Source organism: Moschus berezovskii, chromosome 7 (genome assembly GCF_049115385.1).
Source record: "Moschus berezovskii isolate FMDL1 chromosome 7, NW_MosBer_1.0, whole genome shotgun sequence".
Classification (NCBI taxonomy): Eukaryota; Metazoa; Chordata; class Mammalia; order Artiodactyla; family Moschidae; genus Moschus; species Moschus berezovskii.
In genome coordinates this window covers 83,688,894-83,702,959 of record NC_142466.1, presented here as the reverse complement: position 1 = coordinate 83,702,959, position 14,066 = coordinate 83,688,894, and the positions used below count along the sequence as shown (strand labels likewise).

General features: G+C 40.7%; 1 protein-coding gene across 2 annotated transcripts in view; it reads left to right on the top strand.

Moving 5' to 3' along the window:
- The window catches only part of RASEF (RAS and EF-hand domain containing), a 99,070-nt gene that overhangs the window by 50,033 nt on the left and 34,971 nt on the right, over nucleotides 1-14,066 (top strand). Inside the window, exons 5-8 of one of the 2 annotated variants that reach the window (XM_055427345.2) lie at nucleotides 4,750-4,827; nucleotides 7,195-7,310; nucleotides 9,831-9,899; nucleotides 13,097-13,181. In XM_055427345.2, coding sequence (XP_055283320.2) covers nucleotides 4,750-4,827; nucleotides 7,195-7,310; nucleotides 9,831-9,899; nucleotides 13,097-13,181 — 348 coding nt within the window. The remainder of the gene's footprint in view (nucleotides 1-4,749; nucleotides 4,828-7,194; nucleotides 7,311-9,830; nucleotides 9,900-13,096; nucleotides 13,182-14,066) is intronic. The other variant, XM_088838067.1, reaches the window with a different exon arrangement.

Here is a 14,066-nt window from a genome sequence, read left to right as displayed (position 1 = left end):
TAAAAAAAAAAAAGCAAGCTCTGGAAAGGGGAGGAAAGAAGGAGGATTTCTGATATTTGCCAATTTCCATAGTATAAATATTTCCACCATTACCAGTTTCAAGCTGCCAAGTTGACATCACTGAATGCAGTTTGGGAAGAAATGCTTAAAATAAATAGACTCTCACCTGCTGATACACATTGTCTCCAGCACAGTATTGGATTCACTTCCTGCATGTGGATTGTCTCCATAACTAATAGAAATATCTTAGCTAAAATGAAAATAGGTACTTAAAAAATAATCGTCCCTGCAAGTGGCACTGTGAATGTGGGCACATCACTTTGCTTCTCTGATCCGTCATACGATAACCTTTAATGCTCCTTTCAGTGTTCATACTGAATGAGATTAAGTGACAACTGTATTTTGTGGGTTATTGCGGTTTAAACCTCTGACATATTAAGAATTCTCCCCAGCATTTTTCTTGGAAAAGTATTATCAATGTCAACCTTATATGTGATTTCCAGAGGTCATTAGACCATAATACAATGCTTATTACAGAAGTTGAATGGACCAATCCTTTGCTTTATGCTAGAGTCATAGATTCTCCTAGTCCCCGTCCTTACTTATTTCCATGTCATCCCAAATCATTATACTAAGATATTGTTTGCAAGAGGAGACATAGAGGGACTTCACTGGTGGTCCAGTGGTTAAGAATCTGTCTGCCATTGCAGGGGACACGCATTCAGTCCCTGGTCAGGGAACTAAGATCCCACATGCCATGGGGCAGCTAAGCATACAGGCTGCAACTGCTGAGCCCAAGCACTCTGGAGCCTACCCACCACAACAAAGATCCCACATGCACAGCTACGACCCGACGCAGCCAAAAATAAATAAATAAATATTTTAATAAAAAAAGAGGAGACACAAGAATTTCTTGCCCTCATACAACATAGTGATGAAGACCAAAAAGGCACTGAACAGTAAGAGTCAGGAGTGATGAGACCTGAGTCTTTATCAAGGCTGTGCCAATTCCTTCCTGTGACACCTGGGACAGTTGGCTTCATGATTCTGATGGTTAGCTTCTCATCTGTAAAATGGGATTAATAATAAACTGTCCTGTCTAACCATAATAACTGATGTTTTATTGACTGTGTAGCTTATTAACCTCTTCTTCATTATTTAAGAAAATAGAATTCTCAAACTTTCTCTGAGGAAAGTATAAGTTTCCCACTTTTACAGCTGAGGACATTGAGTTCCAGGTTTAATAGCTTGTTCAAGGCCTAACCGCAACTGCCAGTGGAGAAGTAGCCCAAATGCCTGCATCCACCACCAGTGAGCGGGTCACTGGGCAGGGAGATGCGGGCTGGATCATCAGTGCTTAGAGTAAGGACTGGGCCTGACTGCTCTGAGGGCAATCTGAGGAAGCTAACATGAGGTAGCAACCCAAACTGTGGGATCACCAGAGAGAGGAAAAAAAAAAGAGAGAACTTTCCCGCAAAAGCTCTAACGTTCAGCCTGGCCCACTCACAAAACAACGGATTGAATGAATACCAAAGGAGAGCTAGTCAGCTGCGCACAAGCCCCTTCCCCCCACCCTCCCTGAGGCAGAGAGGCAGGCATGTGACAGCCAGAACTGGAAGGCAGGGGGCTGCTACATCTAGGCCCCAGAGACAGCATCTTCCACCAAACTGTGAGCAGGCTTCCAGTTGCTAACCATGTCTTCCTGGGATCCTGGTTGGTTGACATCTGCGAGGAGGGTTGCAGCCTGAGATCAGCTCCCCAGAGGAGACACATGGCACATCTGAGATGGTGCTCTCGCAAAGCACCCCGAGTGGCTGGGACCAGGGAGGTTATTAAGATGCACAGTCCCCCGGGACAGTGCTCTTGCCAAGCACCTGGTCACCTGAACTACTCGGACCTGGGAAGGGCTCAAAATGCACACCAACCCATGTCTATGCCCTTGCAGTGTACACAAAAACCTGACGGACTTAGACCTGGGAAATGATTGAAACGTAGGGCCCACTTCAGACAGTGCCCTTTCAGAGCACCTGGAGCCTGAGCAGTGTAAACCCGGGAAGCACATGCCACCTTGAGCTATGGCAGGCCTAGTGTGGTCCATACACTGCAAGCACTCCCCACACACACAGGCAATATTTGTTTGCAGTGTCCCTCCCTCCCCACAACACAACTGAACAAGTGAGCCTAAATAAGTGATCCCCAATCCCCCTTGTGTCAGGGCGGAAATTAGACACTGAAGAGACTTGCAAACAGAGGAAGGCAAAATAAACAAACAAGAGGGAACTGCTCCGGAAGTGACAGGTGCAACAGATTAAACCCTGTAGTTAACATTGACTATGCATTGGAGGGGGCCTATAGACCTTGAGAACAAGTACGAGCTGGAACAAGGAACTATCTTAAACTGAACTGACCCCACACTGCCCATAATAGATTAAGGAAACAATTCCATTCACCGTTGCAACAAAAAGAATAAAATACTTAGGAATATATCTACCTAAAGAAACAAAATATCTATATATAGAAAACTATAAAACAGTGGTGAAAGAAATCAAAGAGGACACAAATAGATGGAGAAACATACCATGTTCATGGATTGAAAGAATCAATATAGTGAAAATGAGTATACTACCCAAAACAATCTTGTATATTCAATGCAATCACTATCAAGCTACCAATGGTATTTTTCACAGAACTAGAACAAATAATTTCACAATTTGTATCTAAACACAAAAAACCTCAAATAGCCAAAGCAATCTTGAAGAATGGCACTGGAGGAACCAACCTGCCTGACTTCAAAGTTACTACAAAGCTACAGTCATCAAAACAGTATGGTACTGGCACAAAGACAGAAATATAGATCAATGGAACAAAATAGAAAGCCCAGAGATAAATCCACAAACCTATAGACACCTTTGTTTTTGACAAAAGAGGCAATAATATACAATGGAGAAAAGACAATCTCTTTAACAAGTGGTGCTGTGAAAACTGGTTAACCCACCTGTAAAAGAATGAAAATAGAACACTTTCTAACACCATAAACAAAAATAAACTCAAAATGGATTAAAGATCTAAACGTAAGACCAGAAACTGTAAAACTCCTAGAGGAAAACAGGCAGAACACTCTCTGACATAAATCACAGCAGGATCCTCTATGACACACCTCCCAGAGTATTGGAAATAAAAGCAAAAATAAACAAATGGGACCTAATTAAACTTAAAAGCTTTTGCACAACAAAGGAAACTATAAGCAAGATGAAAAGACAGCCTTCAGAATGAGAGAAAATAATAGCAAACGAAGCAACTGACAGAGAATTAATCTCAGAAATAAACAAGCAGCTCATGCAGCTCAATGCAAGAAAAATAAACAACCCAATCAAAAAATGGGCCAAAGAACTAAACAGACATTTCTCCAAAGAAGACATACAGATGGCTAACAAACACATGAAAAGATGCTCAACATCACTCATTATCAGAGAAATGCAAATCAAAACCACAATGAGGTAACATCTCACGCTGATCAGAATGGCTGCTATCAAAAAGTCTACAAACAATAAATGCTAGAGAGGGTGTGGAGAAAAGGGAACCCTCTTACACTGTTGATGGGAATGCAAACTAGTACAACCACTATGAAGAACAGTGTGGAGATTCCTTAAAAAACTGGAAGTAGAACTGCCATATGACCCAGCAATCCCACTGCTGGGCATACACACCAAAGAAACAAGAGTTGAAAGAGACACAGGTACCCTAGTGTTCATCGCAGCACTGTTTACAATAGCTCAGACATGGAAGCAACCTAGATGTCCATCAGCAGATGAATGGATAAGACAGTTGTGGTATATATACACAATGAAATATTATTCAGCTATTAAAAGAATGCATTTGAGTCATTTCTAATGAGGTGGATGAAACTGGAGCCTATTATACAGAGGGAAGTAAGTCAGAAAAACACCAATACAGTATATTAACGCATAGCTGGGAAAGGTTGGGGGCGGGAGGAGAAGGGGACGACCGAGAATGAGATGACTGGATGGCATCACCGACTCTGTGGACATGAGTTTGAGTGAACTCCGGGAGTTGGTGATGGACAGGGAGGCCTGGCGTGCTGTGATTCATGGGGTCGCGGAGAGTCGGACACGACTGAGTGACTGAACTGAACTGAACTGAAGGAATTTAGAAAGATGGTAACAACGACCCTATATGCGAGACAGCAAAAGAGACCCAGAACAGAGTTTTGGACTCTGTGGGAGAAGGCAAGGATGATGATTTGAGAGAATAGCATTGAAACACGTATGTTACCATATGTGAAATAGATGACCAGTCCAAGTTCAATGCGTGAAACAGGACACTCAAAGCCAGTGCACTGGGACAACCCAGAGAGATGGGATGGGGAGGGAGGTGGGACGGAGGTTCGGAACAGGGGGACACGTGTACACCCATGGCTGATTCATGTCAATGTATGGCAAAAACTACCATAATACGGTAAAGTAATTAGCCTCCAATTTAAATAAATTTTTAAAAAGTAGGACCTGGCAAAAATAAATAATTAAACCCCCATTTCAAATATTTTAATTATTTAAAGCAAATTTTCAAATTCTTATGGATTACATCTAATTTAATGATTTATGTGGTTGTATAATGTTCAAAATTGAAGATGTTTAGAATTCCCATATCTGAATGTGAATATATTCCTAAACTTAGTGGAACCAACTAAAAGTGAGTTTGTAAATGTTCAACTTTTACTTGATCTTTCAGCTAGAAGAACAATCAAAACACATAAGTCAGAAACAAGATGTGGCTGCATTAAAGAAACAAATTTATGACTTGTCAATGGTAAGAATTACCTTTTCATTTTCAGTAATGTATTTCCTGTTAGACTACTGTTTCTTAAATAAAATCATGCTATGATTTCAGTGTTCCAGGAATAAAAACTTAAAGAGAAATTAATACTACAGTTAGAGAGTGTTTGAAGTAACTCTGACTAAAGGTGTTACATTTTTGGCAGACTTTTCCCTCAGTCTATTACCTAATACCTATTGTAAATGCTTTTATTTATCTTTTACTGAGAGCAATGATTATGTGGCCTTTAAACATTTATTAGTTAACCCCTGCATTCATATAACATCAACTCTGTTTCCCTAGCTTTGTAAGATGAGGTCTTATTGCCCTGTCCTTCCTCTTGCTGTCCCTTTCCATCTTCTGCTGACAATATCTCTAGTATTTCTGTTGCCAGAACTGGTAATATCTATATCTGTTTTATCATCGTCATTTTCTTTATTTTCCAGGTTGACTCAAACACTGAAAGCCAATAATGAATATTTCCTTCATTATGAATGTATATATTCTTCCTTGCAGAGCCAAGACGTGAGCATGAGTGAGCTAGAATTGCATTTATTTCTCTCCACTTATTATCCCTGTGCCACTCAAAAAGAAAAGGTCCCCCAGTTCTGTGGTTAGGATCCATTTATGCACTACCAATACCAGATTTTGCTACCTCTTAGTTGGTTTCGTGCTTGAATCATGACTTTAAAGAGTTGCTTACTTCTCTTGGATTCTCTTGGTGGGGTTTTTGGTTACTTATAAAAAGAAAACTCTGCCATCCTCATATCCCTGATACCTTGCAACTTCTATCTATTCTTTCCAGTACATGGAATTTGTTTTTTCTTCTCCTGAAAATATTGGAGAAGTTTTGGAGTCCAGGAGATTTCAATTCTTATTGGATTGATTGCTTTTTAAACTTGCTACCCAAATGTCACCTTGGAACTTCTGACCATTTCAGGTAGCCAATGTGTGATTCCTGTGCAGCTAGGCAAATAGATCTGTTTACCTCAGGGCCTCTCTTCTGAAAGACAGTCTCCTTGGAGCTGTGTGTGTGAAGCTGGCTGTCAGACATGAAACCCCAGTTACCATATGCATGAGGCATGGATATGTACAAAGAGAAGCCTTAGCTTTCCTTTGGGGAATCATTCAGTTATTTTTAAATAACTTGTTGCCTTTGGAATCAGCTCTGGCTTTCTGCTTCTCTTTCCATTTTTTTTTTTTTAACTTTTTCAAGAATTTTATTTTTTTTAATTTAAAAAAAATTGTTTTTATTTTATTGGAGGCAAATTACCTTACATTAATATATTGGTTGGTTTTGCCATACATTGACATGAATCCGCCCCAGGTGTACATGTGTTCCCTTTCTTGCACCCCCCTCCCACCTCCTTCTTCCCTACATCCTCCCTCCAAGTCATCCCTGTGCACCAGCCCCAAGCATCCTGTATCATGCGTCGAACCTGGACTGGTGATTCATTTCACATATGATAATATACATAGTGTAAGAGCAGGTATGGGCTTGAGAGGCAGCATGACTTACTATACAATTTTATCTCTGTTTTCAGCCCTCTTCTCACTCTCTGGGCTTCTGCCTGACCAATTGTCTCTGCTCTGCTCTACAGCAGAACCTTCAACACCTATCATCTGGACCTCATTTTCCCCTTCTTTCTTCCCTTTGTCAGCGCATACAGTTTCTTTTTTCCAACAATGTTTTTAGATCACTTGACTGTTGACTGGCCCCTCTTCCATTCTTTTAACTTTTATTAGTTTATTTCCTTTGGTATTTCATGTTAATAGGGTCTCAAGAGGGAAAGAAGGCTAATTCATGTGCCCAGTCTACCATATTTAACCAGAAACTTCCAGTGACATTTTTTTGTTCTTTCTCTTTTGTTTTTAAGAAAAATACAGAAATTTCCTAACCACACAGGCTTATTTTTAAGTGTAAAACTTAACAATGTTAGGTGATAGGACTTTTCATGAAAAGTAGCCCGTCTACCTGGTAGTAGATACTGTCAGTTCCACAGACTATCAGTAATTCCACAGCTCTCGTTAAGTAAAGCAGATGTTTAAATGTTTGGTCTCCGTTGTTTTACCAATGACATGTTAAAGTATCATCATGATAAACTCTTACTGTTGTAGTTTTGCACCAAATGCCCAAGTATTTAAAAAAGAACAACAACTTTGAGGATTTAATTTTGACATTTTAATACTTTATTAAAATTTAAAATTACCTTGAATTGATAATTAGTTCTTTGAACACCAAGGTTTGAAGACTGTGGAGGGGTGAGAGTGACATGTGGGAAAGTTACACTGTACTTGACTTCACATCTCCCTGTGGAAGAAACTCTGAGTCTAATGACCTGCACTGTTCCTTTCCTCTAGGAAAATCAGAAAGTTAAGAAAGATCTTTTAGAAGCACAGACAAACATAGCCTTTCTTCAGAGTGAATTAGATTCTTTGAAAAGTGATTATGCTGATCAGAGTCTGAATTCTGAAAGGTATGAAACTTCACATTTTACTTTGTAGTTTGAATGGAATGTTTATTCGGGTAACATCCATGTGAATGAAGCTTAGCTGTGTAGTAATAAGGGGTTATTTATTAACTTTGCTAATATTTTCTTTGCTTTCTAAAGATTTTATGTTTAGTGTCAGATCTAGTGATTTTTGTGTTTTTAATTTTTTAAAAAACAAACTGATTAATTAGTTTAATTATTGACTGCTCAGAACAGTGCAGGGCTTAGAAATGTTTGAATTAAATGGGAGCAGAAGAATATACCTCAAGTATCAAGAGGCAGTGCTAACTGAGGTGCTTTGAAGGTAGAAATTCCAGCCCTGCAACATAGGCAAGTCATTTTATTTTACTATGCTTTAGTTTTGCAATATGGTGTTAATAATATAGGATCTAACACACACATGTACACACAAAGGCATGTAATTATACATAAGGAAGATACATATAGATATTCATATATGAGTATTATAAATATGAAAATGCATCTATATGCATGACTATATGAATGTATCCCCTAGTACATGTACACTTGAGAAAAATACCTTGTGTTTTGTTTGTTGTTTCGCCAACCTTATTCAGAATTAAGATCCTGTAATGGAAAGCTTCCCCAGGTGGCTCAGTGGTAAAAAATTCACCTGCCAATGCAGGAGATCCGAGTTCGGTCCCTGTGTTGGGAAGATCCCCTGAAGTAGGAAATGGCAACCCACTTCAGTATTCTTGCCTGGGAAATTCCATGGATAGAGGAGCCTGGTGAGCTACAGTCTATGAGGTAGCAAAGAATTGGACTTGACTGAGCATGCACACACACAGTGAAAAGCAGTCATACATTTATTAAGTGCTTACTATATACAGACCCCTGAGCTAGATAAGGAGTTATGAGTGTGGAGTACATTTTAAAAAAAGAAAAGATGTGGCCTCTGCTATTTGAGAACTTCAAATTTAGTTGGGAAATTTAAAAACTAAAAGGTTACAGAGTTAAAACAGCATAAGAACTCAACAATGCCAGAAACAATACCACCAGCAGTGTCACACGTTGGGTTTATTGCCATGAGATGGTAGAGAAAGTGTTCTTTTAGTTCAGAGAGCTGGAGACTTTATTAAAGAAGAGACACTTGAGTTAGCTTGTCAACAAGTAGCACAGGTCTCACTGACAACTGCCTGACACTGTCTTTAGTACTTCATTAGCATTAACTCAGTCAGTTTCCTATGCAATAGGAACTTTCCTTATCCCCATTTTACAGATGGAAAAAGAGTCTCAAGAGACAGTCCATGTGTGGCAAAACCCAAAGCAGAGGCAAGGACATAAGGAGGGATATGACTAGTTTGGGGAACAGTGGTCAGGCCAGTGGACAGAAAAAGATATTTTGAGTGGAAAGGTAAAAGTTTAAAAAAATTAAAAAGTTTTAAAACTAGTTTAAGGCTGTAATGTAAGGTCCCAGAATTTTTGGCTAATAAACTTAAATTCGTGGAGACAATTGGGAAACTTGTAGCCTTATCAAGAGTGCAAATGGGCAAGTTAGTTATTATGGACAAAATTTGACAGCCTGAGGGTTTGGGGAAGATAGTGATGGAGGTTGTCTGCTTAGAAATGGGGCTGGGGTGGGATAGGGGCTGGAGGGAAGTGGCTGATGTTCTGAATGGACATTTTAAGGAGAAGGCCAGGACTGCTTCATAGTAAAGCAATGGAGGACTTGCTGAGCATGAGTTTATAGTGAACAGAGAAAGCTTGGTTCTGTGGATCCCTCTATGGCTTAGGGTGGGGAGGGGATGGCCAACAGGACTGGGAGCACAGAGATGAGAAAGGAGTATTAATATAGCTGGGATTGGGATTGCATAAGGCTTGATGGCACCCCACTCCAGTACTCTTGCCTGGAAAATCCCATGGACGGAGGAGCCTGGCAGGCTGCAGTCCATGGCGTCGCGAAGAGTTGGACACGACTGAGCGACCTCGCTTTCACTTTTCACTTTCATGCATTGGAGATGGAAATGGCAACCCACTCCAGTGTTCTTGCCTGGAGAATCCCAGGACAGGGGAGCCTGGTAGGCTGCCGTCTCTGGGGTCGCACAGAGTCAGACACGACTGAAGCGACTTAGCAGCAGTAGCAGTAAGGCTTGGAATGAGCAGAGAAGAGTCAGAGGTGAGAGACTGGGTGGGTAATGTGAGCGCCTGTGGAGAGCAGTCTTAGTAGAAGGCCAGGGGTTCAGTCCCAGTAAGGAACAGAGCCAGGGCAGTGGGCTGGGGTGGAGGAGCTGTGGATGCTGCAAGGGGGAATGGAGGAAGCAGAGCCTTGCAGGAGGAAGCAGAGGTGTGGGTATGCTTGTGGCTCACAGGGGAGAAGAGGCTGCTAATGGGCTCAGAGGATCTGAGCAGGAGAATGGAGAGATAGAAACCATGGTCAAGGACACAGGACTTTGGAAGAGGTGGAAAGGAGTCTGGGAGAGTAGGTATAGGTAAGGCAGGACAGAACACCTAATGCTCATTCAAACATAAAATGTAATTTTACAGGGATCTGGAAATAATCCGAGAATACACAGAAGATCGAAATAGTCTTGAGAGGCAAATTGAAATACTCCAGTAAGTTCTCATATTTCTCATCACACTTACATTTAACTTATATTTTGTTAGTAAAACACGTGCCACATATAACACAAGTTGTCATATATCATAGGCTGGGTTCGGAGCTCCACACATGTTCCTTCTCAATATGGTGACTTTAGCACATCAGTTTAGCTTTCTGATGCTGCTAATCCTACATAAACTCCTCCAATCCAGGGACAAGATTATAATTCTCTAAAAGTCCTCTTAAATCAGGTTGGTATGTCCAGCGTATCTTTATAATACATTTATTATACTGTGAAGAACAACAGCCCTGACCTCATCAGCTTTCTGTGCAGCTCGGCACACTGAGAGGTTTCAGGCATCCCGCATCCTGCACGTCACATCACTAGGCGTGCACGATCATTCTCACTCAGTTTATTGTGCCTGGAAAATCCCGTGGATGGAGCAGCCTGGTAGGCTGCAGTCCGTGGGGTCACTAAGGGTCGGACATGACTGAGCGACTTCACTTTCACTTTTCACTTTCACACATTGGAGAAGGAAATGGCAACCCACTCCAGTGTTCTTGCCTGGAGAATCCCAGGGATGGGGGAGCCTGGTGGGCTTCCGTCTATGGGGTCACACAGAGTCGGATACGACTGAAGTGACTTAGCAGCAGCAGCAGCAGCAGTATGTTTTCTTTTTTTTAAATCTCTTGGAAATATTACACCTGCTCTGTCAGCTCTGCAACTAAGCTGCAAAATCCATTCTCTGAGGACCTCACTGACAAAACCTCCCTCTTCCCTGACGCCCTTTCTCTCTTTTCTCCCAGGCAACATTTTCTTCCGGTTTTACTTCCTCCAGATAATGTCAGGTCAGGCTTGATGATTTTTTCACCATTACAAATGCTTATTAAGCCTCACCTGTGGCACGGATAGAGTTGATATGTTACAAAAATCCTGTTAATTCATCTATTCATTTATTCAGCAAGTTTTCATTTAGCACCTTTTATGGTTCAGGTATGCCAGGAGCTGACACTCAGAGAGGCATTCAACCTCTCTCCTTATGGGCTAGTCTAGGGGAAGAAGATGGAACCTGATCAGTACTTCTAAATATAACGTCCCAAAGGAGAGAGGGTAGCCAAGGGGAGCCATGTATCTCATAAGGGCATTCTCCTATCCATGAGGGTCCAGGAAGTGTTTTTGGAGGAAGAAACAATTGAACTGAGTTCTGAAGGATGAATAAACCTGAAGCAGGGAAAGAGTAGCTGGTCTCTAAGGCAGAGACTATTTGATTTTAGAGGTTGCTGAGGCTCTGGCTGTTTAAATGACTTCTGTAAGATATATGGAAATTAAGTGCCTGAGTTGGGGTTTGAACCCTGAGTCAATATTGGAGCTTTTTTTAAATTAATTTATTTTTTAATTGAAGGATAATTGCTTTACAGAATTTTGTTGTTTTCTGTCTAACCTCAACATGAATCAGCCATAGGTGTACATATGTCCCTTTCCTCTTGAACCTCCCTCCCACCTCCCTCCCCATCCCACCCCTCTAGGTTGCTACAGAACCCTGTTTGAGTTCCCTGAGACATACAGCAGATTCCCATTGGCTATCTATTTTACATATGGTAATGTAAGTTTCCATGTTACTCTCTCCATACATCTCACCCTCTCCTGCCCTCTCCCCATGTCCATAAATCTGTTCTCTATGTCTTTCTCCATTGCTGCCCTGTAGATAAATTCTCCAGTACCATCTTTCTAGATTCCACATATATGCGTTAGTATACGATATTTAACTTTCTCTTTCTGACTTACTTCACACAGTATAGTAGGCTCTAGGTTCATCCACCTCATTAGAGCTGTTCAAATGTGTTCTTTTTTATGGCTGAGTAATATTCCACTGTGTATGTGTACCAAAACTTCTTTATCCATTCATCTGCTGATGGACATCTAGGTTGCTTCTATGTTCTAGCTATTGTAAATAGTGCTACAATGAACAATGGGATACATGTGTCTTTTTTCAGTTTTGGTTTCCTCAGGGTATATGTCTAGGAGTGGGCTTGCTTGGTCATATGGTGGTTTTATTCCTAGTTTTTTTAAGAAATCACCATACCGTCTTTCATAGTGGCTTTATCAATTTACATTCCCACCAACAGTGGAAGAGGGTTCCCTTTTTTCCACACCCTCTCCAGCATTTATTGTTTGTAGACTTTTTGATGATGGCCATTCTGACCAGTGTGAGGTGATATCTCATTGTACTTTTGATTTGCGTTTCTCAAATAATAAGTGATATGGAGCATCTTTTCATGTGTTTGTTAGCCATCTGTATGTCTTCTTTGGAGAAATGTCTGTTTAGGTCTTTTTCCCACTTTTTGATTGGGTTGTTTGTTTTTCTGGTATTGAGTTGTATGAACTGCTTATATATTTTGGAAATTAATCCTTTGTCAGTTGTTTCCTTTGGGAGAAAATGGGAATTTTCTCCCATTCTGAAGGTTGTCTTTTCACCTTATTTATAGTTTCCTTTGCTTTGCAAAAGCTTTTAAAGTTTAATTAGGTCCCACTTATTTACTTTTGTTTTTATTTCCATTATTCTAGGAAGTGGGTCATAGAGGATCTTACTTTGATTTATGTCATCAAGTGTTCTGCCTATGTTTTCCTCTAAGAGTTTTATAGTTTCTGGTCTTACATTTAGGTCTTTAATCCACTTCAAGTTTTTCTTTGTGTATGGTGTTAGGATGTGTTCTAATTTCATTTTTTTGCATATAGCTGTAACATTGGAGCTTTTAACTAGTATATAACGTGCCTGGCAGTATAGCACCAGGCCACAAGTAGGAGGAGCCAGAGGAAAGAAATGTGACAGAACACAGCAGATCTATCCCCCAGCATGGAGGGGAGAGAAAGTAAGTGGGGCGGACTGGCTTCAGGCCTTAAGGGAACAGAAAGGCCTGCACCAAACCTGTCTTAACAGTGGAGCTCCCTGAAGGAGAAGCATTTTCCACAGCATGACTGACTCACTCCTAAAATGCCTGGAGACCTTTAAAGAGAGTTGACACATTGTTAAGTTTAACTTCTAGTAATGAATTAACAATCTCAGTTTAGAAGATTTGAAGGAAAGTGGTAGAAAGTTACAAGAGGTAATAGGTCCAAGTTCTGAACATCACAGCCGAAAAGAAAGTGGTGACATTGATCCCATTAATACTTTGCTTATCTGCTTATTTATTGCATGTATTTACTCTGTAGAACAGCTAACAGGAAACTGCATGACAGTAACGACGGCCTAAGGAGTGCCCTTGAAAACAGCTACAGCAAGTTCAACAGATCCTTGGTATGTGACAGAACTTTATAATGCATTTTCTTCTTTCTTGTGGTATTTTGATTAAAAAAGCATGTATTTTCTTAGAACTTATAAGCATGAGAAAACAATTTCATATAATAAAAGGAGGCAACATTTTCCCAAATTAAAAAATATGCCACTCCTCTGCATAAATAAATGTGTAGATGTTTGCCAACTCTTTGTTCAGTGTTCCAGAAAACCATAGAAAAATGTAAAAGGTGTGGCCTGGGTCCTGGAAAAGTTTATAGTATGGTAAGGACTTTAGGGGGCTTCCCAGGTAGTGCTAGTGTAAAGAACCCTCCTACCAATGCAGGAGACATAAGAGACATGGGTTCGATCCCTGGGTCAGGAAGATCCCATGGAGGAGGAAATGGCAACCCACTCTAGTATTCTTGCCTAGAGAATCCCATGGACAGAGAAGCCTGGTGGGCTAAAGTCCATGGGGCTGCAAAGAGTCGGACACGACTGAAGCAACTTTGCACACACGCAGGGAGTTACGATGTGCACAGATACCACTAATATAAAAAGTAAGATGTCTCATAGAGGTGCAAATAAATATTTCCCTGTAGAGAGAAGAGGGAGAGTGTTCTGGCCGAGGAGTTTATTTAGACTCTTTGGTTGTTCTTTGTGGTTATGAGCACCAGAGTGGAGACCTTGGGCTTTTAAACCCTCCTACGAAGTTCAGACTTAAATTGAAGAAAGTAGGGAAAACCACTAGACCATTCAGATATGACCTCAATCAAATCCCTTATGATTATACAGTGGAAGTGAGAAATAGATTTAAGGGACTAGATCTGATTGATAGAGTGCCTGATGAACTCTGGACGGAGGTTCGTGACATTGTACAGGAGACAGGGACCAAGACCATCCCCATGG